The sequence below is a fragment of the Adiantum capillus-veneris genome, chromosome 14 (assembly GCF_014529385.1).
Source record: "Adiantum capillus-veneris isolate H3 chromosome 14, ASM1452938v2, whole genome shotgun sequence".
Taxonomy (NCBI): Eukaryota; Viridiplantae; Streptophyta; class Polypodiopsida; order Polypodiales; family Pteridaceae; genus Adiantum; species Adiantum capillus-veneris.
This window is the reverse complement of record NC_140944.1, coordinates 114,561,163-114,588,636: the sequence shown is the minus strand read 5'-3', so window position 1 is coordinate 114,588,636 and position 27,474 is coordinate 114,561,163. Positions and strand designations below refer to the sequence as shown.

The 27,474-nt window shown below is 44.9% G+C and overlaps 1 protein-coding gene across 2 annotated transcripts in view; it reads left to right on the top strand.

Moving 5' to 3' along the window:
• Window positions 1-1,141: 1,141 nt before the first annotated feature.
• LOC147442969 (ribonuclease H2 subunit B) overlaps window positions 1,142-27,474 on the top strand; it is a 165,674-nt gene continuing 139,341 nt past the window's right edge. The window contains exon 1 of one of the 2 annotated variants that reach the window (XM_086529758.1): window positions 1,142-1,403. In XM_086529758.1, the coding sequence (XP_086385884.1) occupies window positions 1,238-1,403 (166 nt within the window). In that variant the 5' untranslated portion in view covers window positions 1,142-1,237. The remainder of the gene's footprint in view (window positions 1,404-27,474) is intronic. The other variant, XM_086529759.1, reaches the window with a different exon arrangement.

Here is a 27,474-nt window from a genome sequence, read left to right as displayed (position 1 = left end):
AGAGAGTAACTTGATCCATGTCTTGACACTTGCCTCCCCTTACTATCCTTTTAAAAAACTCGTCCCCCCTCCTCCTTAACTTATCTTTAATTAATGTACAAATGCACACACTTGCGCAGCTATCCATAAAGCACGTGTAAGCGACTTTGGACATGTGGCCTAACCAAACTTGGGAGAGAAGACAAGAGTCAACTTCCTAAAAAGAGAAGGGTTGATTGAACTCAGTCTTTTGCTTTTCCCTTGCATTAATTAAAAACTATAGTCTTACCTTCAATTTAACTGGCTCAAGTGCAAGACTTTTGCACTATCTTTTGGAGGTTCTATAAAGCCGACCGAGACTATAGTCTACTTGCTAATTTAGAACTTGCTAAAATAGGACGGACTCTAGTAAATATTAAACTTACCTCTCGGATTTGGAATTTCACCTCTCGTTGTGCAAAACCTTAGCATAGTCCTTTGGAGGTACTACAAACATGGTCCCAAAACTTGCTAAATTGTAACATGCTAAATATAGACTAACTCTGATAAGTTTTAATTTTTTCCAAAAACTTCCTAGTCTTCAGTTAGAGTCTAATTAGTAAATTTGATTACTTAACATTTACACAATTAAATTTTACTTTTAAAATCTCTAATTGCTCTAATTTATTCCCTTTGCCTTGTACCTATGAGTAAGGTTGCTCGTGTAAGATTTATCCTTTCTTGATTTGTACCTTTGATAGAGACAATTAAATAGCAATTATCCTAACTCTTTTATAGGTTTCTTTCTTTTTGTCCTCTAAGCCTTTGATCGGACTAAGTCTATAATCACTTTAATCAACTTTACTTATTCTCTTTTATTTTTGTTAGATTTAAGTGGCCAATTGATTTTCATGGCACCATATAACATAGGGTTCTCCAAGGAGGACGCTCCCATCACCCAACGTAAGAGACAAGGAGGGCCATCCAATCTTATTGATCGGTGAACTAAGAGTAAAGAAGAATCTGGTCCATCCAATGTTATTGATCGATGAACTAAGAGTAAAGAAGAATCTGGGCCATCCAATCTTAGTGATTGGTGAACTAAGAGTAAGCTAGGGGGTGAACTTGGTGTAAACCAGGGGGAATGAACTACGATTATATAAGCAAACTACGCCTCCCAAGATATGATCGGAGATCAAATTGGAGCCTCGCTCGGACGCGGTAATCGAACGGCTTAAATTCTCTTGGCTCACTCGCATCGGACCTAAAGTCCCATACAATGTGGGCGGGCAGGAGTGAACTAGCCAATGCACTTTCCCGCCATTCTACAATTCCACTGCTGCAGCGCATCATGATTCGAAGAAGCGGAGCCGCTATGGCAGCAACACATGCAGCGGCAGAAGCACTACCATCCTGCAAAGAAGCGCGTGTGCTTATTGCCCGACGTAAGTGCTTCCTGGAAAACCTTCTTGCTACAGTACTTATGCGAGGAAAGCTATCGTTGCGAGGTTCTTCTTCTGTTTTTTGTTTAAGTATGGGTATCACACATGAGTGGTGTTGATTTGTCGAACTTGCTGTGGAGATTCGATATGGCTGTCCTATGACACAACAAAGAATGAAGCCTGTGTGAGAACTATAACCTCAGCCGTATATTAAATCCTCCCAATGATGGTAGGACTGTATGAAGATGAAAGCCACCAATGAGAGGACCACAGGGGCGCACATTGTGAGTACAGCTGGGGTGATGCGCTCTCCGGCTGCGTCGGTGCCGGTGCGGGTGCATCCACCTCATCTGTTGCATGCACCATGGCTACACAAAGAGATAGCAATGTGAAGAAATGCACTTGTGAAAAGCCACTTTCTTCACCAATCCTTGAGGAGTCACGCATGTCCTCTCTGTATCAATCTGCATGAGATTCTAGCTGACAATCATGTCGTCTCTGAATATGTGTGTGCGATTGATGGTGAGTCAATATGTCCATAATAAATCCATGACCAAGCTGACATCTGTGCATATCGACATCTCAAGTGGCCCCCCCATGGCTAGTTTTTGAGATGAGCTGATCTAGGAGAATGATGACCTGTAAGTTGCCACGATCTATGTATGCAAGATAATGATCAATTGCAAATGATATGGCTCCCAACTCCGCGCTAATGACCTCATGTGGCACTGCGGCCTTTAATCAGATCATCGTGGAGATCATAGTGACTAGTGGTCTCTTCATTCTTCTATTTCCATCATACATATGACTAGACCGATTACAATGGTCCACACCAGGTTCCCAAATCGGATCATTGTGGAGATCATAGTGACTAGTGGTCTCTTCATAGTTCTATTTCCATCATACATATGACTAGACCGATTACAATGGTCCACACTAGGTTCCCAAATCTGTACCCCATACAATAATCTTGACTTCACCAACATATCAAACAACCATAACTTAGTGTGCTGGCTCCCAAAAGTATACCATTGAGCACATATGCTCTAACTATGTGAGGTCTACATATTCTTGCGTAGGAGTTTACTTACTCAACCATCTCCTGGCCATTGAGCACATATGCTCTAACCATGTGAGGTCTACATATTCTTGTGTAGGAGTCTACTTACTCAACCACCTCCTGGCCATATCTACTAAAGAGTAGTGCTGTTGGTCTCACCCACTATGTTGTGCTAAATATCATCACCTTCGTCTTACCAAGACAAACAAGCGAATCTCTATCCTTAAAGTTCATTTCCAAAGGCTCTTATTTTGCTAATACTTTGTCCTTCTTGGCTTTGCTTTCTTTTTCTTCTTTGTCTTCCCTCATGTTAGGACATTGTGTAGAAAGATGTCCCTGCTCTCCACAAGTGAAACACTTCCCTTGCTTGAATCAGTCCAATGTAGATCTCTCTCTCTTTTGTGCAGTAGAAAGTTTGGCCTTCTTCTGAGCCTGACTTTGCATCGGATATTGGCAATTGGGGAACCATACTACTGGACCCATCCGAGTCTGGCTGAAGTATGATTGGCTTTCCCCAATGACTAGAAAAAACCACTATTCAGTGTGAGACTTACTCATGATCGTCATTGGTATGCACAATGATAAATGATCTTGGATTGACCTAGATTCTAAAGTTTCTATGGTGTTTCACTACATTCTATGGTTTTGTGCTACTCGTTATTGTTTTAAGTGTCATATGCTGTTTGTTTTTGTCTGCCTGTAATGTGCAACAGAAGTGATGCTGAGACGTTGATGGGATTTTTCGGTTGATACTTGGATTGCGAGGTTAACGGATAAAACTGAAAATGCTAATGGTGAGGGCTTGGATGTGCCAACATGATAAGGTTACAAGCTGAAATCTGAAGGGCTGATCAGCTGTGGTAAAATGCTAGGGCTGAGATGTGCTGGCTGATGCAAATGCTAGGGATTTGCAATTGCAATAGGTGCTGCCGTTGATGAGGGTGAAAATGCTGGGCTGGATATGTTGATGAGGATGGCGATGGGCTGAAGATGAGGGAAAAGGCCAATGGTATTGCTATTGGAGAGGTATTGCTTCTAGCAGAAAATGCTAGAGATGCTTGGACTTGCTTGCCCCTGATAGGTAGTGCAGTTTTGCGTTTCAAGGCGAGTCAAACGTGTTTCACGGTGATGCTGAAATTTGGCACCTTGGCCACATACTTATAACTCTTGAGAGTCCCAAAGGCAATTTAGAAGCATTGCCATTTACAACTCAATATATCTTGGCTGAAAGAATAAAACGTGGGTCTTTCTTGAAAAGCTTCAGTGTGCGACTTCAATAGACATTTCCTCGTTAGTTATCTGCATACTGTCACGTAATCAATCCATACAAACACCGTATCATAAGTGTGTACGATTCGGGGTTTCATGACCGAGAATCAGGTGGTCTTGTGGCAATCATCTCTTGCCTAGTGTAGTGGAAAATTCCCAGAAATGGCCTTTAACAATATATGAAACGGCGAAACACCACCTTCCTAGCCTAAAACGCGTTTTTGGACGCGAAACGTTTTGGAATTAGAGGTGTAGCACCATGTGGAGTTTCAGAAGGCAAGAAACAATGCCTGAAACTTCAGGTCGCCGTTTTATTCAGGTGACATTAAAAAAAGTCCTTTTAGTTCTTTTAAGCTAGAGGAGCCAGAGGCAAATGAGCCTAATGAAGGAGATGTTGGTGATCACTTTGTAGAAGTTGAAGAGATCTCCTCATATAGACTCATGTTGTTCTCTACGTTTAGCAACGAGTCGTTGTTTATTGTTCTTATTTGACAATTGAGTCCCATTTGCATGATGAAAATTAAGCCTTCGTGTAAGGTGCAACGGAAGTGAATGTTGAACTTTGCTCAAGATGAGTGCTCCGAATTGTGCTCAAGGGTTCCTTTTACTTACGAAAGGGAGAGCCTTTCGTTCCTTTAGTGAGAGAGTGCAGATGAGTGAATGACACTGTGAATGAAGGTGCTGAGAGAGAGAGAGAGAGAGAGAGAGAGAGAGAGAGAGAGAGAGAGAGAGAGAGAGAGAGAGAGAGAGAGAGAGAGAGGAGAATACGACACCAGACGGTTGTCAAACCCTCCTCCAAGGGCCCCCCTCTCTATGGCGAGCGAGAGAGGTCTATGCTATTGATTGCACAAATCTGGTACAATGGTTTAGATGCAATTGATAGCCGACGATGTCAACGACAATAATGACGACGACGAGACGGGCTGAAATTTGAAAACGCTAGAGGTTGAAATTTGCAAATCTGCTAATTGTTGAATTCTGACATTGTGTCGGCAAGGACGACGATGGCGACGACGCCATGACGATGCGTTGAAAACGCAAATGCTGAAAACTGTGGATAGCGGGTATTGAAAACACTGGTTGATCTGATCATGCGGCAAGTAACTGCTGCGGGTAGGTAAGATTTGCAAGGCTAGGGTTGGTTCTGTGGAGTCTATGTACTGAAAACTGAAAACGCTGATGTTAGGGGTTGATTTGTCATCGGGAATATGCAAAACGTTGATGTTGTCAACAAGGTGCAAAAACTCTAGGCTTGATCTAGGATGTACAAAACTCCAGGGCTGTTCTGGTACTGCTGATGAAAAATACCAGAGGGTTTGTTGGCTGAAAACGCTAGGGAATTCTGCCGGTCTTGCTAAGAAGGTGCACCGCAAGTTGTAGGAACTTCTGCTGCCTCTTCTGCGAGAAAGTGCTAGCGTTAGGTTTCTTATATATTGTCAGGTGCAGCGGAATGAATGTTTGAACTTTGCTTAAGATGAGTGCTCCGAACTGTGCTCAAGGGTTCCTTTTACTTACGGAAGCCTTCCATTCCTTTAGTGAGAGAGTGCAATGGACACAAAGTGAATGGACACTGTGAATGGGAGTGCATGAGACTCAAAGATAGAGAGAGAAGAATACGACACCAAAGACGTAAAACTCTCCTCCGAAGGCCCCACTCTCGTCGGCGAGAGTGGTCTACTATTGATTGTACAAATTGGTACATTGGGAATGCATGTGACTGATGCAAGTCTATGCTATGTCGATGTCGACGATGGGGATGACGAGACCGATCTAAGGGCTGAAATCTGCTACTCTTTATCTGTTGTCCCACATACGCTGTTGGCTGAATTATGGTATGGTTGAAAACGCTATGGAAAACGCTGATTTTGCTGATCTTTGTTGCTGAAAATCTACTGCTGAGGGCTGAAAACAGCAGGTCTTTAGGGCTGAAAACTGATGTTGCTTATCTTGCTCAAAACGCCATGCACAGATGAGGGCGATTTGAGGGATTTTGCTAACAGTAGGCTGAGAAGTTCCTTGGCGATGAAGCTTGATGGAAAACGCTAGTGTTGATGTTGTCTGCTTGAGGGAAAACGCTCCCAAGGGGTTCTTGCTTGAGAAGCTGCCTGTTGAGCGGTGGAGCTCCTGCTGCCTCTTCTGTCAATTAGTGCTAGCTTAGGTTTGCTTATATACAAACTTACTCAATTTGCCCTATCTACTTTTCAACAAAAGTCACTTAAAAATAATAAGTGAAAAATGTCAAAAATAGGAAAAATAGGCTAAATGCATTGGAAAATTCCCCTGAAGGATTCTGATGGATTCTGATGGGAATGCTTATGATCATGCTATGTGCAACCAGAGGATATGCATCTACACTAAGTGTTTGGGCATGCACGGTCTGCGAACAGACTCACAAAAGTGCCAAAACACTTGCTAATCTAGACTGACTGGACTGATTGGATTGACTGAACCCTTGTCGTGCTGTAGCTTGTCCACGGACACAAAGGGTTGGATGTGTCACGTGACATATTAACTTAGCAAAGTTGCCCTTGTAAGAAATGTGGAATACAATAAGGATCTAGTAGCAAGGAGAGTAGAGAGAGATACGATGCAAAGTAGATTAGTGGCAAATCAAAAACTTTAGATTAGCACACTATTACAAAGTGATGGCGTCATCCATCCATGCGCTCTCAAGGTAGAGCTTAGATGGCGATTTAGACAACTAGAGCAAGTAGGAATACAAGGGACTAACAATCCTTACACAAGGATGTGTTGTGTGCGTCAAGTGTGCACACCATTCTATCGAGTTACTCATGAGAAGGCCTCCTTATATAGATGTAAGGGAGTCTTTAAACGCCCATGTGCAGCTGCCCTTAGATAGCCAAGTCCAAGTAAGACTCTCCCACGTGCCCATGTGTAGCCGCTTTTGGGTAGACAAGTCCTCCTAGAACTCGGCCACCGGCCAAGGAAATCCGGCCACCGGCCAAAGACCGTCGGCTAAAGACAACGGACAACCGGCCACCGGCCACTGGACGGCCATTTTCCGATTGTCTTCCGGCCGCCGTCCGGCCAAGATATTCCGACGAAAGGTGTAAAAAGTCTCAAGTTGGCCTTGAATTTGCTTCGTACCATCCACGATCACAAATAGAGATCTCATCAACGTGCAAAGCTGGAATCCACCAAATATATGTGCACCATTGGCTTCTCCTCATATGGGGGCCTTACAAATTATGCAGCATATATTGTGGTGGCAAAACTGAGAGGTGGGCATTGCAAGTATACCAACAGCCCTACCTAGTTTCTCAACAAAGTCATATATTAATAATAAGTGAAAAACAGATTAAATAGGGAAAATGGGTTCTGTGCACTGTAAAATGCTCATGATGGGTACTGACTATCATGCTGATGATCATGCTGTGTGCAACCAGAGGATATGCAACTACTCTAAGTGCTTGGACATGCACGGCCTGCGCACAAGCTCACAAAGGTGCCAGAACACTTTCTAAGCTAACTTGAACCCTAGACCTGAAGTAGCTTGTCCACATGCACATAGGGTTAGATGTGCACGTGACATCCTTCTCCTTTTCAAAGTGAGGTATTGGTACCGAACTGTATTGCGTCGAGGGAGATCGCCAACAATGTCTGGAATCCTAGGAAGGACTCTTCGCCGGCCCACTTTGATGCGTGGGTCGTGCGATACTTGAACTTCATGAAAGGTCTGTTGGTTCACCTTCATCAAGAATCTCCGAGGAGGAAAATTCTTGAAACCACTTCCAACACAAAATCATGAACAACCCATTCCATGTAGAGTGACTGGAAAAATGCGATGCTTCCTAAATGACTGTGCATGCAATGGAGATGAACCAAGTGACGGAGTGTCAAACCGTTCACCAAACACACGCAAAAAGTGAGATCGAATCTTGACTTTTCGGCCTAAACCTATCAACTGTGGCAAATCCCAATGAAAATGCCAATCTGAGACTGTGTCATGCCAAGGAAGAGACATGGAATGTGATTTCCTTGAATGCAAACTTTGTTTCTTTTTGAGAGTGATACGCATACATCTGTGCTCATCCATGAGTGAATCATGTGCATCATATAATATGGCATGCCTATCAAAAGGGAACACATAAATATGGCGACGAAAATACAAGAAATCGTCACGAATGAAACACTCGATGCGTGCTGACTAATCATGCAAACACATAATACTTCCTGAGTGGGTTTTTTGGACCTTGACTCGAGAGCAGAGTTATCGAGGAACAGGGTTTTGGGGCCTTGGAACGTTGGAACGGCGTTCCGACCGGTCTGATTTTTTTGGAACGCCCATGAATGGACAGACGTTCCGGCGGGCACATCGGAACGGGCGGAACGTTCCCAACAGCTAGAAACGGGCAGTTTTTAAAGTTGAAAAAAACGGCTCTGTGGGGCAACCAACGGCCAAAAAAATCAGCGTGAGCTTATATGTTGTCCCCTCTTCCCCCATTCCTTCACAAATGCATCAAGGTCAAGGTTGAAGGCCCTCTCTCCCTTGCTCTCAACTCTCAAGCCATAGGGCCTCAAGGCTCAAGCTCTGAAGCTCTCTCTCTCTTGGACTAATCCTCAAGGCTCAAGCTCTCTCTCTCTCTAAAACGGCCGTGAGTGGATGAGGTTTAATGAGAATCTCTCTCCCTTTCTCTCAGTTGCGAACTGACGTCTGATTGCATGCTTCCCTCTCTCTCTCTCTCTCTCTCTCTCTCTCTCTCTCTCTCTCTCTCTCTCTTGCGGACAGCAGCAACAAAGCTCTCGGACAGCAGGGGAGAGGTAGGTGCAGGGGGGCGCGCAAAGGGAGAAGCACAGAGGTGCGTGCGCAGCGCTCTCTCTCTCTCTCTCTCTCTCTCTCTCGCTCGGACAGCAGTAACAAAGCCCTAAAGGGCTGAGGCACGCTCGCGAACATGCTGAGACAGGGAGACGTGCACAGGCAGAGGTTGAAGCAAACTGCCGTGCACAGACCTCTCTCTCTATCGCCTAAGGCTGTCTATCGCGAGCTTCATCGCGTAAGGCTGCCTATCGCGAGCTGTTGAGTTAGCCTATCGCCTAAGGCTGCCTATCGCGAGTTATTGAGTTAGCCTATCGCCTAAGGCTGTCGGTTGCTGCTCCTTCACGCGAGAAATTTCCCAAAGGCGCGTCAGTTGCCGGAGTTTGGTTCACACGCGCGTCAGTTGCCGCTCTTTCATGCGCGCGTCAGTTGCTGATCCTTCACGCACACGTCAGCCTGAAGAGTCTTAATACGATCTCCATTTTCCATCAGCTTGTTGCAGGGGTCGCTACATTTGCGGGTCGGGTTCGATGGATCTGCTGTCAGGAGTTTTTTGGAGCAAGGGATTGCGTATATGGTGCATGGTGCATCAAATAAAGAATTGCCCATTTATCAGAGCCAGGTGGTTACGTGGGGCCCACGTGTGTACAGGTAGGACAGGGTGTACATAGCACAACGATTTTCACTATTATCAGTACCAGTGTGTTTTTTCTACAATAAGGAGGAGTTGGTAGCGCGTTAAACTTCTCGAGGAAGCTATCCGCGGGCCGATGACATGAGGTAAGCAGGTGCGTCAGATGGCATCGAGTGGCGTTAGGAGGTCGAACGGGGTTAATACTTGCACGCGGAGAAGTACAGACACGACGTGGGTGTTTTCTTGTGATACTTATGCAGAAAGGTCATCATGAGGACCTTTTTTTGGGGCCACTTCACGTGGTTGCGGGATGCATTATTTGGAAAAATTGAGTGTCAGGTGTGCAGATGATGCAAAAAGGTGACAATTATGCACTGCGAGGTCAGTTTTTGGCCTGTTCGGGGTCCGTTTGAGGTCATCTAAAAGGCCACGGGTGCCCAACTAATAAAGCTAAGTGTGGGAACTGAAAAAACAGAGAGAAGACCAGAAAAAACGTGGAGAAGAGAGGAGGAACAGCCGCAGGTGTGTTTTTGCTAATTTTGGAGTCTGTTTTGGTCGTAAACTGCTTATCCGAGGTCGGATTTGAGCACTTTGACATTGTAGACTGGAGTTTTGGGCCGTTCCGGACACGATGGCGTTGTCCATTTTGCCAAATTCCTCACTCTTTTTCTGTTGTTTTTCTGTGTAAGTTTCTCCTATGAGCAAAGTTTCTGCTCAAGTTTGTGATTGTATCTGGCTTATTTTACCCATATTGTGTAAACTATTTGCCCCATTGGTGTTGGGCTGAACTTCATTGAGTCTAAACAACAACAATTTGCCTCTTTTGAGCTGAATTGAGAGTGTGTGTGTGAGTGTGTATGTGTGAGTGTTGAGTGGGCAAGTGGCAAATCTCTCTCTTCTCACTCCGTCTGTGTGTTTCCTGTCTCGGCCAGGCTGGTTGTGTAAGCCGAGTGGTGCCCTATAATGTGTGTGTGTATCATTCCAAGAGTGTGTGTCGGGTCATTATAGAGGCGTTATGTGTGTTTCCATCCCGCTCACATTCTTTTGGCGCCCCCACGGAGGATCTTCTTCGAGTACCTTCTGCTTCGAGCTTCAAGCTTCGAGATTCGGGGCTACAGGTTACAGGTTATAGGTTACAGGGACAGGTACAGGTACAGGTAGCTGGAGTACAGTGATATACTAGCAGTGATGCCACTTGTAATTATTGTGGGTATGCATCACTTGGCGCCTATTTGAGCACATTGTCTTCTAGATTGTACGTTACTTGTGGAAAGTGCCATTGTACGCATTTGTGGAGCCATACTTGGTTGTATTTGGTAGTCCGAGCCATTTCTGAGACTTGGTCTCGAAGATAGCCATTTCTGAGACTTGGTCTCGAAGATAGTCATTTCTGAGACTTAACTATACGCGATTTGCATTAGCCTTCGTGTGAGGGTCGATAGCGTGATGTTTTTATTGAGCTGGGGGATTCTCAAATGTGGAGATCCTTTCAGTGATACAGGTAGCTGGAGCACCCTTTTCGTGACCTCGCCATAGGCTATGTACTAGTGATTCCTAATTGATGCTCCGGTTCTATTGTTGGCAGTTTATGCATACATAGACAATCTATATTTTGGGTTCACACTGCTCTACTTATGGGGAAACTCTGTCAAAATTTTTCCAAGTTATGATGGTTGGTTTTTTGGTATTTTGAGCCATTTATGTTGTTATGTTGCTGAAATTTGGGCAAAAATCAGAGTATAAGTCAGGTGTGTCTTCTTGGGAGCTTCATGGTTGGCTTTAATGGATGATCAAAATGGCCCTCAGTTCACTCCTTTTCATTTAACTCAAAGAATCCAGATTAATGTTCATGTGTCCAGGAAGATCTTTTTCCAGCAGCGCATAGTCTTTATGTTTGGGCCAAGAAGATTGAGAGAGATCTTGGAATGTCCTTTGCCTGTTGTAATTCCGATGATCACCTATGAAAACTCATTTGATGTGCATGTGTTTGTCCTTATCTAAAGTTGAGCTCCATTGAAGTTTCTGGGGATTGGGTAGTCAAAAGTTTTGGGTTCTTGCACGTGTGTTCAAAGGGGTTCTCAAAGCATTGTAACTTGGGTAGCCATGGCTTTCTCTTATCCGGAGTTTCATCGAAGAAGTGATGAAGATGTGGAAGATTTTTTGGAAAAGATGGAGGTTGCTTGCATTAGCAACCAGATTCATGACCCTGCGCAGATGTTACGTCTTCTCCAAATTTGTTTGAAGAGTGATGCACGAGTCTGGTCCAAAACATTTGAAGAGGAGTTGCGTGTGGCTGATCCACTTGTAAGATTGAGTTGGGACAATCTAAGGCATGGGTTGGAAGTGGAGTTTGTGAAGATAGAAGATTCTGACAAAGTGTGGCAAGAAGTACAAGGTTTGGTGCAAAAGGAAGGTGAGCCAGTAGATGCGTATATACGTAAGTTCTCATTGGCATGGGAGCAGATGTGCAAGGCCTTAGCATCACAGGTACCCCGCCTGACATGATGAAGAAGGATAGGTTCTTGGTGAAGGGGATCGGGGAGCACCACAGATGGAGAGTGAGAGAGAGAGAAGGAGACACACACACGATGTGGGTGGGGAGACTCAAAAGAGTGGCAGCTCCCCCTATACAGTATACTCACTATAAGTATAGGGTAACAGTGGGCGGGCGCCCATGACCTGGGCGACCGGTCAAGGCACATAGGCCTCAACCCCAACAACCTTCCACTTAAAGGCCAATGTGCCTTTAAGCAAGATCTACTAGTGTACAACTAATAGAAGGTGAGAGATTCTCTCAACCTATGCCCACTGACTCTCAATGAGCTAGTGCATCCGGCTCTATTGATAGACAAACATCCCGCTGCGGAAGCCACACAGAGCTAGCTCCAAGCTCTGCAAAGAGTCTACAAGAGCTCATGCACTCCTGCAAGTATTGGTCCAATACCTGCAAACCTCCCCTATGCTCTATGTCGAGATCAGTCATCGAACAACTAATCAACCCTGCTGCAAATGTTCCCACTGCAGCTGCGATATCCGGTCTCAAGATCATCATCTCATACATGAGACCACCGAATGCCGATGCAATGCTAGCGGGCCCTGCTAGCTCTACGGAGCATGCATCAACATATATATCCCTGGCAATAGGCATCTCTGACTGACAAGGTGTGCCAACCACATGCATCTCCTGACTGTCCGCAAAAGACGCATCAACCTGTCGTGCAACCTCAGAGCAAACCAACTGCTCTAGGTGTCTGCTGGAAGACATATCCTGCACAACTATATCCCCGTGCTCACTGTGTCACAAGGCGGGCGCCACGTGCCAATAGAAAAGAACAGACTTTTAGCACTTCAATAACAACTGAACTGAGTGAGAGAGAGAGAGAGAGAGAGAGAGAGAGAGAGAGAGAGAGAGAGAGAGAGAGAGACGACACGTGACACGGAGTGGCGGAATTCCACCCTAGAGAGTATTGGCCCCAAACCTTGGCGCCCCTTTCGGTATTTCTTTATATTGCATCGTCAAAGTACAATTCGGTACTCCAGACTCTGCACCTTCTCCAGGAAGCATGCCAGAGAATGAGCCCTAGCCTCATATTTAAAGGCCCTTGGCCTGAAAAGCAGTTTATATGAAAAGCTTTCAAACTCAAAAGCTTCTTGTCCAAAAAACATAAAAAGTTTTCAAAAACTTCTGGTCCAAAAAGCAATGCCAAAAGTTGTCAGCGCAAAACGCGGAAATCCGTACAGCCTGCCACGTCATCATGTCAACGCAATTTTCAGAATTTGTTTGTTGCCTTAGGATTAGGGTTAGGGTTTCTGGCAGAAATTAGGGTTTGCAGGTTTTAGGGTTAGGGTTTTCAGAATTAGGGTTTGCAGGTTTTAGGGTTAGGGTTTCCAACATTAGGGTTCAGCAGTTAGGGTTTCTGGCAAACATTAGGGTTTAGGCCCCTCGGCCACATCTGTACGTTGACTCCATTCTTTAGGCTTTGACACATCAGCAGTTTGTTACATCTCCCCTTCTTGAAAGAGAGTAATCGTCCGCGATTACAGCATACCTGCAAAACAACTCAAGTTAGCTCAAAAATTTCCGAGGGACATTCCGAGGGACAATCAGTTTGCTCTTTTTATTAAGGAGTTAGCTTCTCCTTTTTGCTCTTTTGATCAAGGAGTTAGCTGCTCCTATCGGTTGTTTTGATCAAGGAGTTAGCTTCTCCTTTCGTCTAGATCGAAACTCTTGATATTCCGGCGTAGTAAAATTAGCCATCACACCCAGACCGTACTGATCTTCCTCGGGTGTCTTGATGCACTAAAATTACATACCCAGGCAATCTCATCCAATTAGGAATATTCAGTGGTTGGCACATCACAATGCAACACAAATGCTCACATATGCATGTTACAAGACAGAAACATAAAGCCGCCGAGGAACACTCCTCCTGCATAACCTAACAAGGTCCAGGCTGGGAGATATTCAACGACTCCCTCATCACTCCTCCCGCATAACCTAAAAAGGTCCGGGCCGGGAGATATAGAGGCCTTTTACAACCAAACGCCCCCCAGACCGCAACCTACGTCGTTTGGAGGTGCTGAGAGTAACCACTGCTCAGACTTCTTAATACTCCTCCCGCATAACCATCCAAGTCCGGGCCGGGAGTCACAACAACAATTATTTTACAAGCATACAACCAAACGCTCCCCAGGCATCGGCCTGCGTCGTACGGAGGTTTAAACAATACCAAAACAGTATTTACCACTTCTCCACTCGGGAGTAAAATCACCAATCATTGAAACCAGTATCAAACCAGAGTCAAACAATTCAAATCGGCACCAAAACAGGTTCAAAACAGATACCATCCATTTCAAACAAAGTTTCAAACAATACTTTCTTAAACAAAGTTCAAAAGTATCTAACTATAAAACAACTAGAGAGTTCATTCAGGCTTTTGTTCGGACAACCGAACTTTGAGGACGACTTGCTTGTCCTTCTGCATCACGGTGATGGTTCGGTTCCGGACTTGGAGAGTCGCATCATTCTTGTCATGCCAAGGCATGCCTAATAGAACGTCACAATTGCCCAACTTCATGATGTGGAAATCAGCTTTTCCATGATAATCTTGAATAGTCACTGGAAGAGCACCAATGAGCGGTACTACTTTCTGAGTTTGCCCTGTGGCTAGCTCAGCTTCAATTTCTCCACCCTCTGCATCATAATCAAAGTGCATCTGCTTTAAGAATTCTGGATGGATAAAGTTCTCTGTAGCTCCGGGGTCAAAGAAAATAAGGGCTTTGAAACCATTGACTTTGCCATATGCTCGACACAATTCGTTTGTACTCTCAAGGCGTATGCCATAAATATCAGGAACTAGTCCAATAGCGGGTCTAGCTCTCTTAGCAGGAGGTGGCGCCGGGGTTCTGTCGACTGATGGTGCGGGCGTCGGCCCCTCTGGTCTATCAGTGCGTTTGGGACAATTAGAATGATTGTGCCCTGTTTGAAAGCATCCAAAGCATCGGCCTTCTTGTAGTAAGGTGTCTCGTTGTTGAGGTGTCAAACGAAGCCTTTGTGGTTGATTTTCACGAAACTCTCGAGAATTTGTTCGTTGTTGCCGAGAGTTGTGGTTAGTGGCCGGAGATTCTTCTGTGGTAAACTCTAGCTTTCCCTTCATCAGTTTGTAGCCGACCGCGGCATGGTCCATAAGTTCTTGCATGGTAGAGACTTGCTTGGATAGACAATATTCCTGCAATGGTGATGGTAGTCCAATGGTGTATCGCTCGCATTGGGCCTCCAAGGGAACATATCTAAAGAAGGACACCGGAAGGTACACATCGAGAAACCTTTGGTTATATTCGTCCATGGTTTCAGTGGCAAGCATTTTCAAGTTGCCCCATTCTGCCAAAATCCGCACTTCAAACATAGAAGTCATGTAACTACGTGCAAAAACTGTCTTGAAAGCTTGCCAGGTCCTTGGAGCATGCGGTTGTGTCGCGATTGAACTCCACCATTGCATAGCATTATCTTCAAGAAATCCCGCTGCTCGAGAAATCTTGGATTCTTCTATATAGTTCCCTAAAGCATAGATGTTGTCGAATTGCTGTAGAAATTGCAATGCTTTCTTGCGATCTTTCACCCCAGAAAAAGTGAAAAATTTGATTGTCGTGCCACCATCCTTGAAATCTTTGGGTTGGTTAGGCGCATATGTCGAGTATGGATAATAAGGGTATCCATATGGGCTCCAACCATTGTACCCTGGTGGCGGTGGTGGTGGAGGTGGGGGCAATGGCGATGGCAAAGGCGGTTGCACTGGATCAGGGTCAGATGGCTGCACCATATTCCTGAAGACTCCCCCGATTGGAACAGACGGCTGAGAAGGTTGCCGGTTACAAGCTCTCGTACTTTCTGGTGCCGGAGGAGGAGGTACCACTTGGGGCAGCAGAGGAGGTAACATGAAGTTCAAAAATTGTTGAAAACTTTGCAGCATTGGAAGATTCTGCTGAGGATGCCGCAAAAGAATGTCGTGGAGTTCGTTGAGCAGGAACTGCAAATATTCTGCTGAATCCATGAATTCCAAGTATTGGGTTCTTAATTGGCTTATGCCCGGTAAGACACTGCGGTGAAGACGGGAGCGCGCCCGATGCGCGATGAAGTAAGGGTGGGGGTGGCTGATAAGTTCGGGTTGCAGGGCGAAGATATCCTCGAATAAAGCTCTGTCTGCTCTTTTGTAGGACCGGTATGCTTTCAGAAAAGCACACGCCTGATGCTCTGATACCACTGTCACAAGGCGGGTGCCACGTGCCAATAGAAAAGAACAGACTTTTAGCACTTCAATAACAGCTGAATTGAGAGAGAGAGAGAGAGAGAGAGAGAGAGAGAGAGAGAGAGAGAGAGAGAGAGAGAGAGAGAGAGAGAGAGAGAGAGAGAGAGAGAGAGACGACACGCGACACGGAGTGGCGGAATTCCACCCCAGAGAGTATTGGCCCCAAACCTTGGTGCCCCTTTCGGTATTTCTTTATATTGCATCATCAAAGTACAATCCGGTACTCCAAACTCTGCACCTTCTCCAGGAAGCATGCCAGAGAATGAGCCCTAGCCTCATATTTAAAGGCCCTTGGCCTGAAAAGCAGTTTATATGAAAAGCTTTCAAACTCAAAAGCTTCTCGTCCAAAAAACATAAAAAGTTTTCAAAAACTTCTGGTCCAAAAAGCAATGCCAAAAGCTGCCAGCGCAAAACGCGGAAATCCGTACAGCCTGCCACGTCATCATGTCAATGCAATTTTCGGAATTTGTTTGTTGCCTTAGGATTAGGGTTAGGGTTTCTAGCAGAAATTAGGGTTTGCAAGTTTTAGGGTTAGGGTTTCCAACATTAGGGTTTCAGCAGTTAGGGTTTCTGACAGACATTAGGATTTAGGCCCCTCGGCCACATCTGTACGTTGACTCCATTCTTTAGGCTTTGACACATCAGCAGTTTTACACACTGTCGAGCATAGAAAGGAATGACTGCATAATCGCTGACATCTCAGTCTCCTCTGCAATCATCCACTGCAAACATGACCACTCAATCTGCTGTGACTCACTAGAGCTCTCATGCTCTAACTCCGTATGCATAGACTCTTGCACAATGTCCTCCTGTCGTGACTCACCAGAGCAAGACCGCTCTACCTGTCTATCTTGCATAGAAGTATCTCGCACAACTGACTCTCTGCTTCGCTCAGTCACTAGCAAAGCATGCATGTCTGACTCTGTTACCTCTCTGTGTGACTGCTCAAGTCGTGCCCCGACTGTGTGCACAACGAGCTCACTACTCTGCACTCCATGCAAAGCATCCTACAACCCACAAGCAAAAGAGACTCGCCTGCTCTCTCGCTCTCTACCTGGTTGCGTGATCACAGAGACAGCACCGTCTCTCGCGTGATCCACACCTGTACCACTCCTGGCACCTCTCGCAATCACTAGCGAACCCAAATGCATCACAAAATCTCGCTCTCGTAGCGAAATCTGACATCCACAATCTCTAAGCTGACCAATCGAGATCAAACTCACTGTCAAATCTGGTACATAGCGCACATGTCGTAACAAGTAAGATGCACCACTCGGTAATGACAGTCTCACATCTCTTGCACCTGCTATCGCATGCACCGATCCATCGGTCAAACGTACACTGCCAAGCATCCCGCTAGAATAGCTACAAAACCATTCACGATGCGGCGTGACATGAAACATAGCATCTGCGTCTAGCAACCACTGCGAAGGGAGTGCACTATCCACATGTATAGCATCTCGTGCATAGCTCGAGGTAAAAGTGACATCTCCGTCACTAGTATACTCCGACACTACATCTGCCTCAACTGTCAAAGCAACTGAGTCCATGGCATCACTACATACATCTCTGAGACTGCAATGTCTCCTACGATGTCGCATACGACGAAAACAGCGCCGTCTAACGTGTCCAGAATGACCACAATATCAACATGTCACCTGTCGGCGTACTCGTGAATGTACATGTCTCACTCGAGTCCTTGATGACTCAGATCTATCATACATATCATGTAATCTGCGTCAAAGTGCTCTCGAAGTAGTCTAATACGTAACAAGAGCATATACAGATTCCGCAAGGTACAAAGAGAGCGTAGATAGTGCCATCTCCTCTAGCTCCTGCCACTAATCGTCAGACATGTTTGAAGGTCTACCTACATCACCACTCAATGGTCGATGCAACCGTCGCTGTGTCAATGCATCAAGCATACACTCTCTCCATGCCGCAAAGTCTGACCCATCAAACACGCGCATCTGTGAAAGGTCACAATCTGATCGATCACCTGTCTCTGCCATGAGCACAATGTAGCAAACTAGAAAGCAAAACCACCTCACCAACAACACCTGGAAATTGTCTACAAATATGGCCAGAAACACAATGTAAAACCTGTGAGACACACTCCAAAATAGAGCTCCCGCAATGTCAATATAAGCCTCGCATGCTCTAGTATCACACTGTAATCTGTGAGCTAATCACCAAGCCCACACTGTGCGGTATCAATGCATACACACGGACAAATCTCCCACCTGCAGAGAACACCGCACGCAAATGCTGAGTGCAACCTGCAATCTCTACCTAGATCGCATAAATGATACGCATAAAACTCTTGGGAAAATTTCGCCAGAGTTTCGACACACAATGGCTATCAACACAAAATAACCATTGTCCTGCAAGCTCAATACAATGAGCAATCAATGGGCATCAAACTACACTCAACATACATGCATAAGCTCTGCAAAACTATGGCAAATAATGCTCGAGATCACAAGACTCTCCCACCCGAGAGCAAACCATTGTCTCAAGCAAAGAAAGATACATAACTCCTCACTCTTGCGAGAGTGGATACAAAAAACACAAAACTGTGTCCAAACTGACAAAACCTGTCAAAGCGAGAGTAAACACTCGATCACAAACTATGGCGAGAATCTGGGAAAAATCGGACAGAATTTTCCTTGAAAACTGAGCAAAAACTCAAGTACAATCTCTACCATAAACCATAACACTACTCAATGCCAAAGAGTAGAAATGCCAAAATGGCTCGACATTTTCACATACAATGGCAATCCGCACTCAACGTACATCAACGGAGTGACCGCGCATAAGCAAGCGCCAAAAGATTTGCAATCCGGAAACTTATTCAATGCGAAAACAATGCTCTCAAGAGAGTTCACCGGCACTTGAAAGTGCTCGTCAAAATGCATGTATAATGGGCATCAACCATGCGCCATAACCATATGCAAACCATCCGCAAAGACCATGAATCGAAGCACAAAATCACTGCCAAAGTATCCTGTGAAAACCAGTGAAAGAAGCTCCACCTGTGTGCTCCAAAAAACTGCGTCTCTCAAGAGACCGCTTCGGTGGTGTTTAAACGCCTCCGTACTTCGTTGCCCAAGTCTACTAAAAAACCCTCAAACCACAAGCTTAACACAAGCTGCAATTGCATCTTCAGCTCAGAATTTATGCACTCAACTTCAAGCATCTCTCGTGCTTCCAAAAGTGCATCAAACTCGCACACAATGCGACAACAGAAAATCTGGAATTTCTGTATACAGTCAGTCTGAGCTGAATATCAGCAAAACGGTGAGGAATTTGCAAAAAGTTTCTTCTGCAAAGTTGTAGACCACGTCGAAACGGATGGGCATCGCGGACAGAATTCTCAGATCTGCATTCTACAAGGAGAAAAACGAATCTGAAAAGTGTGCTGCTGCGCACACAGTTTTAGGGCAGCACCTTCACTTACACACAATCTTCCACACTCCTTTCTGAGCTTCCACAAGAGCATACATCACTCTCAACTGAGCTCACAAGCTCCCATTGCATTCTCACAAAGCTTCCAAGCTTTCTTAATCTCTCTACTGTCGAGAGCGAGCGAGCTATCGCCTCGAAGCTCTCAAAGCCGTCGTGCTCTCCGCGGTCACCATAGCTCTGATACCAATTGAAGGGGATCGGGGAGTACCACAGACGGAGAGTGAGAGAGAGAGAAGGAGACACACACACGATGTGGGTGGGGAGACTCAAAAGAGTGGCAACTCCCCCTATACAGTATACTCACTATAAGTATAGGGTAACAGTGGGCGGACGCCCATGACCTGGGCGACCGGTCAAGGCACATAGGCCTTAACCCCAACACTTGGCTGGTCTTTGGGAGAATATACGATGGAGAGTGGAGCTAAAGAAGCCTAGGACATATGAAGATGCACTAGAGGTAGCAAGGAACAAAGAGTGGAAGTTGAGGAAAATGAGCCAGTTAGGGGTGGAGTCTTTGCCCATGAGGTCTGAATTTCAACTTATAGAGTCTTTACAAGGTTGCATGTCAGGGGCTCATCACGAACCAGTGGTTCCTGTTACTACTCAGGTTATGCCAGCAGTGGTCACTACAGCAGTGCAAGATGATGGGCTAAAGCAAGACATGAGGCAAATGGTAGATTTGATGAAGAATCTCAGCCTAAACATGCTAGGTCAAGTGGGAAATAATCGAGGTCGAGGGAGGTTTGCAAATCAGCCAGGAGGTGAAGAAAGGCCTAGGAATGGTGTTGGACAAAGCAATGGTAGGTTTTGGAAGCAGACGCCCACATGTTATAATTGTGGAGAGTTGGGTCACATCAGTCCGCAATGTGATAAGCCACCAAGGATGGGGGGAGACATGTATCCATTGCCAAGACAGGTGCTAACTAGGTCAAATGATTATGGCATCGAAATTAAGGGAGACGAAGGAACCAGTGGATTGACCCAGGAGGAAAAGGGAAAGAAAAAAGTGCTAAGTGTAGTCACCTTGAAGAAGGCATCAAAGCTAGAGGATACATTAGTGATGCCAATTGGGAAGAGGACCACAGGGATAAGGAAGGAAGAAGTGCCCCAGGTCCTAGTAAGAAGAAAGGAAAGAGCCATGAAAGTGAGGATGTCAAGGCCAAGAGGAAAAGGAGAGCTCGTCGAAAGTTTCATGTTTCAGATTTATCACTAGGGGATGGGCAATTAAGCTATATGACTTGAAGGAGGATCTGACGAGCAGGAAGGCAGATGTTACTTTTGGGCAGCTTATAGAGATGGTGCCTAAGCTAAAGCGACAGTGGAAGAGGATGGTTAACCCAATGGAGAAAGAGCCAGAGAGAGGTTCAGGAAAGGTGTTGGCAATGGATGAACTACCAGACATTTGTCCAATAGTAGATGTGTGGCATAAAAGGAAAAATTTGGGACAAGGGTATGTAGATGGCGGAGCCCAAATGAGTGTGATAACACACTCATGCGTTGAGAAGATGGGTCTTACAGTGACTGGGGTGTCAGGGTTTCGGATCAGATTGGCAAACCATCAAAAAGTAAAATGCTTGGGTGTTGTAAAGAGCTTAGAAGTGGAGGCATATGATGCAAAGGCAGTGGTTGATTTTCATGTGATGCCAGCAGGGTTGGGAGCATATCTTATTATACTGGGCAGACCATGGTTACGTGCAGTGGGAGCTGTTCAAGATTGGCGACATGGTACGATTAGCCTCTATGGAAAGACAGGTACCAAGAAGCTTTATAATATAGACACAAGGAAACGATTAGAGGAGCTTTATGAAGATGAGGATGAGTCTAGTGATGAAGGCTCTTCCACGGTGACAGATGAGGACAGTGATAGCACTACCAGCAGTGATGAGGATGATGATGTTGCATTTCTTTTGATGGACAAAGAAATCCAAGAGTTTGGTTTAGTTGCATTTGCGAATGAGGTTGAAGATGAAAGTGAAAGGCCTTATGAAGTGATTGAAGGGCTGATGCAAACCAAGGTTGAGTTGTCAAAGAAGCAGGAATTGATGACACAAATGATCAGTGGAGACCTCTCAGCAATGGAGAAGGATATATATTTGCACATGCTGGCTAGTTTTCCTGATTTGTTCATTACTTCATATGAAGAGATCAGAGGGTTCAAGGGCAAAGAGATGCATATAGAGCTGAAAGAAGGTGCTAAGCCAGTGCGGCAAAGGCTAAGAAGGATGGGTCAAGAGCAAATGGAAGCCTTGCGAGAAGAGGTGGACAAGTTGTTGAAGGTAGGGTTCATAGTCCTTGTGGAGACCACAGAATGGGTGAGTCCAGTTGTAGTCAGTCCAAAGAAGGATGGGAAGTGGAGAATTTGTGTAGATTTTAAACCCTTAAACGCAGCCACTAAGAAGAACCCATATCCTCTTCCATTCATCGATCAGATCTTGGATTCAATGGCAGGTTATGAGAGGTACGGTATGTGTGATGGTTTTTCTGGCTATTTTCAATTGAAGATTGCTCTTAAAGACCGCACAAAGACCACTTTTATTACGCCATGGGATTGCTATTGCTACATAGTATTGCCATTTGGGTTGTCAAATGGACCTTCCTTCTATCAAGAGAGAGCAAATTGGGTGTTGGAACCATTCATTGGTAGTTGTGTTAAAGCTTTTATGGATGACTTCTATGTTTATAGCAGTAGGGCTGAACACCATGAGAAGCTGCAAATGGTATTGGCTCGATATGATGAATGTGGAGGACAACTAAATCCAAAGAAATGTCATTTAGCACAGCCAAGGGTGAAATTATTGGGCCACATAGTGTCAGAAAATGGCATTGAGGCTGATCCAGACAAGGTTAAGTCTATTATTCTTCTTCCATCACCTACGAGTACGAAGCAATTGGTAACCTTTATACACGAAGTGAAGTACATGGCAAGGTTTATTCCATTGTCTTCTCAGATTCTTTATCCATTACAACAAGTAGCAAAGCATGATCCATTGCAATGGGATGACAAGTGTGAAGAAGTGTTTCAAGAGGTGAAAGAGGTGTTAGGAGGGTTGTCAGCCATGCAGGCTCCTGATTGGGAGAAAGTGTTTTATGTAAATCCATTAGTAGGGGATGATGCCATTGGAGCCATGCTATTGCAAAAGGGGAAGGGCAGCCATTATATGAGGCCAGTGTATTGTGCAAGCCGAGTGAAGTTGGTAGCGGAGAGAAAGTTCTCGGAAGTAGAGCTAGTGATGGCCAGTGTAATATTTGCTTGTCGACCATTTCGTCATTACTTGCTACCACGGCCTTTTGTTTTCTTGACGAGTTATGCCTTTTTGCCACAATTAATTAATGGTACTAACATGTCAAATGTGGTAAAGAAATGGGTAATTGAGCTGCAAGAGTTTGAGTTCTCTTTTCTAGTCGAAGATAGTACAAGGGCTACCCTAGCTGATTTGTTGACCTACAAGGAGAATCCCCTTATTGTTAAGGAAGAGGTGGTGAGAAAGGTAGTTGAAGAAGTGTCACAGATCAGCAATGCACATGTGTTGTTCTTTGATGGTTCATACAGAAAGAGCCATGATGCAGCTTCAGGGGATATAGCACTTTATAATCCAGAGGGGAAGCTAGTATGCAAGAGAGGGTTCAAATTGGATGCTCATAGTAACAATGAGGCTGAATATGCTACTCTGGAAACCGGATTACACATTTGTTTGAAGCATGGGGTTCGAAGGTTGAGCATAAAAGGTGATGCCTTGTTAGTGGTGAAGCAAGTGCTGGGTGTATGGAAGAGTAAGAACACCTCATTGAAGGAAATGTGCTTCAGAATTAAAGGCCTGTTAAAAAGTTCGAAGCATGGATCATCAGACACATTGAACGTGCTCTAAATGGAGAGGCACATGAAGCAGCTCAAGGCATGATTGGGGAGCTATTTGTGTTGAGGACCACTTTACCTCTTTATTATGGCTGGGAAAGTTTGGCTCAAGAAGAGGAGTTTTTGCTAACAGGAATTATTCCAAAGGAGATTCAGAAGTCTAAGAAGTATGGTTTTGTGCGTAGAGCATACAGGTACAAATTGATTGGTGATGTCTTATACATGAAAGGGGCTGATCTCGTGTTGAGACGTGTACCTTGGCGGGAGGAGCTTTACAGAGTGTTGGAAGAGAATCATGAAGGCGCATGTGGTGGGCATTTTGCTCTAAAGATCACCTTGCATAAGATTTTGCAAGAGGGGTATGTATGGCCTAGTTTGCACAAGGATGTTCACCGTTGGTGTAGGTCTTGCAATAGGTGTCAAGCATTTGGGAAGAGAGTGTTGAAGCCAGAGCTACGAAAAACCATTATGGCGTTTGATGTGTTTGAAAAGTGGGGGATTGATACAATAGGCCCGTTACCTATCACAAGCAGGGGCAAAAGCTATATCTTGACGGCAGTGGACTATCTCTCTAGATGGACAGAGGCTATAGCAGTAAAACAGATCACTGCAAAGGATGTGACAAAATTTGTGTATGATGAAATATGTTGCAAGTTTGGGGTGCCATTAGAGCTACTTTCAGATAAGGGGTCAAGATTTAGAGCTAAACTGCTAGACTTCTTATGCACAAAGATGAAGATTAGGCACCAGCATACAACTCGTTATTACCCACAGTGTAATGGCTTAAATGAAAGATTCAATGGTGAGTTGGTACAAATTCTTTCTAAAGTGACAGAGCACCAAGGAAAGAATTGGGATTTGGAATTGCCTAGTGCATTATGGGCTTACCGTACTTCGGTGAAGACAAGTACAGGGTTTACTCCATTTCATTTGGTGTATGGAAAGGAAGCACTATTGCCTGTGGAGGTAGAGTTGCCTGCGGTCAAGATGTTAGAGAAGTTGCTTGGGCCGCCTAGTGATGCATTCAAAGAGAGGCTCTTGCAGTTACAAGAGGTCCAGTTGGATAGGATGAGCGCATTGGAGCATTATGGGTAGATGCAGGATAAGGCTTTGACAAAGATAAATGAAAAGGTCAAAAGTAAGGGTATCAAGAAACATGACTTGGTTTTGCGCTACAACAATAAGCTGGACAACACCTTCCAAAAGAAGTTTCAAATTAAGTGGGAAGGCCCTTTCAAGGTAGTGGAGTGTTTTTCAAATGGCACATATCAGTTGGCTAACCTGGATGGTGTTCTACATAAGTCAAGGGTAAATGGATTGCGTCTTAAATTGTATCATGCTAGATTGATGATGGTGGAGCAAGATGAGCTGTCTGTGGATCAAGCAGTGTTGGTGAGGGATGAGGAGACCTGTGATGCGACGAGTCTCATATCTCTCTTTGCTGCTGCTGATTATGAATGATCTAGCAGGCTAGGGGATGGGCAAATTATGTCAGGAGTGTTTTGGAGCAAGGGATTGCGTATATGTACATATACATGCATGGTGCATCAAATAAAGAATTGCCCATTTTTCAGAGCTAGGTGGTTACGTGGGGTCCACGTGTGTGTACAGGTAGGACAGGGTGTACATAGTGCAGCGATTTTCACTATTATCAGTACCAGTGTGTTTTTTCTACAATAAGGAGGAGTTGGTAGCGTGTAAAACTTCTCGAGGAAGCTATCCACGTGCCGACGACATGAGGTAAGCAGGTGCGTCAGATGGCATCGAGTGGCGTTAGGAGGTCGAACGGGGTCAATACTTGCACGCGGAGAAGTACAGACACGACGTGGGTGTTTTCTTGTGATACTTATGCAGAAAGGTCATCATGAGGACTTTTTTTTGGGGCCACTTCACGTGGTTGCGGGATGCATTATTTGAAAAAGTTGAGTGTCAGGTGTGCGGATGATGCAAAAAGGTGACAATTATGCACTGCGAGGTCAGTTTTTGGCCTGTTCGGGGTCCGTTTGAGGTCATCTAAAAGGCCACGGGTGCCCAACTAATAAAGCTAAGTGTGGGAACTGAAAAAACAGAGAGAAGACCAGGAAAAACGTGGAGAAGAGAGGAGGAACAGCCGCAGGTGTGTTTTTGCTAATTTTGGAGCCTGTTTTGGTCATAAACTGCTCATCCGAGGTCGGATTTGAGCACTTCTGTTTTGGTCCTTGCTCGTCTGTTTAATCGGGTCATGTGTGAAGGGTTACCTGAATCTTGGAAATTATCTACTATCGTACCTATTTTCAAGTCAGGGGATCCTATGATACCCGGGAACTACCATACCATTATTGTAGGTCACACTTTGACTCGACTGTACGCATCCATTCTTGAACAAAAAATTGAGTAGATGGGCAGAGAATGAGGGCAACAGGACAAGCTGGATTCAGAAGGGGTTATTCCACTTTAGATCATATTCTTACGCTCAGAGCCATTATTGAGGAAGGAAGAGCAAACCGGAGAAGGATGTATTGTTGCTTTGTGGATTTTCGGAAAGCTTTTGATACAGTACCAAGGGCCAGATTGATGCGCATGATGCAAGAGTTAGGGGTCCCCAAAGAGATTATTTGGGGGATCATGGCCTTATACGGGTCAGTAACTGGTTATGTACGTACTCTAGAAGGGGATTCTGACATTGTTCATTCCACCGTTGGAGTAAAGCAGGGATGCCCACTGTCCCCTACTTTATTTGGTATGTACATAGATGAGGTATTAGATTACATTTATAGAGAAGATGAAAGAGGTGCTCAACTTGCAGGGTCATGGATCCCTTTGTTGTTGTATGCAGATGATATTGTATTAATAGCAGAATCACCGGATGGAATGCAGAGGCAGCTAGATGCATTACATAAATTCGCGGAGGACAGTGGACTGTCGGTAAACTTGGGTAAAACCAAAGTTATGGTGTTTAACACCACACCGCAGTGGGTTAGGAGATCGGCACCTACATTTGCATATGGCCAGGATACAATAGAGTACACAGATGCATACACATCCTTGGGGTGGTATTTGCAGGACCGAAGTTTCCTCTTAAGAAAGCAGCGGATGCTAGATTATCCAGAGCCTCTGCGGCCTTGGGAGGGTTGGAGAGGATGTGTTCACAAGTGGAGTTTCAGGAACCACGAACAAAACTTTGGCTCTTTGATACTGTGGTGGCTTCGGCTATGCTTTATGAGGTCCAGATTTGGGGACCATCTGTGGATCAGGATAATTGGAAGTCAATGGAGAGACCTTTGGTTTCTATGATTTCCCGAATGATTAGAGCCAAGGCCTCCGTACCACATGCGATTACCCGAGGGGAACTAGCGGCCCCTCTGATAGAAATTGAAGGTCTTACCAGAGCAGTGTCCTTTATACATGGTTTGTGGAATACAAATAATGGCCGATATACTAGACTGGCCCTTGAATCCTCTCGACAATTGGCAATGAAAGGGGATACATCATGTTGATATGCGCAACTGTCCTCGTGGTTTCAGAGACACGGGTTCAGTATGGAAAGATTACCCCCCTTCCAATACTCTCTTGAGGCTCCATCACTAGCAAGTACATGAACGGAGATTAATAAAATCATCCGACAGGATCTTATACAGTTGGATACTAAGAGGACATGGGTAGACCCTACACAAGAATTGGGCATAAAGATGGCCGACTACAAAGAAAACTTCCTACAACTATCTGAAGATGGATTTGTGATTCGTCCGAGTTATATGGATACCCACCTGTCTCATGGTTTGAGATGTGCTATTGGTCAGATTCGTACATCCTCACACCAATTGGAAATTGAATTTGGCAGATTTAGGGGAATCCCATCTGAGAGCAGAATTTGCAAGTTATGCGGAATGGAGCCGGAGACAGAATTACACTATATATGCCATTGCACAGTATACTATGAGATACGTGGGCGTTTTCATTGCCTCTTTAAAGAATGCTTTGGACCTCTAGATAGAATCATGCAATACCAAGATCAAAGATGCTTAGCCTTGTACCTATTGGAACTACATCGGTAGAGGGATAATCTAATGAGAAGACAAAGAGCACTACAGCCTTAGAGGCAGATCACAAATTTCTTCGGATCGAGAGAAGCAAGAGTGGAAGGGGAAGCAAGAGGTCAGCAGCCAACACAAAGGAGTACCCACATTCATACCAAAGGCACCCTAATTGACAGAGCGATTGAGCTTAG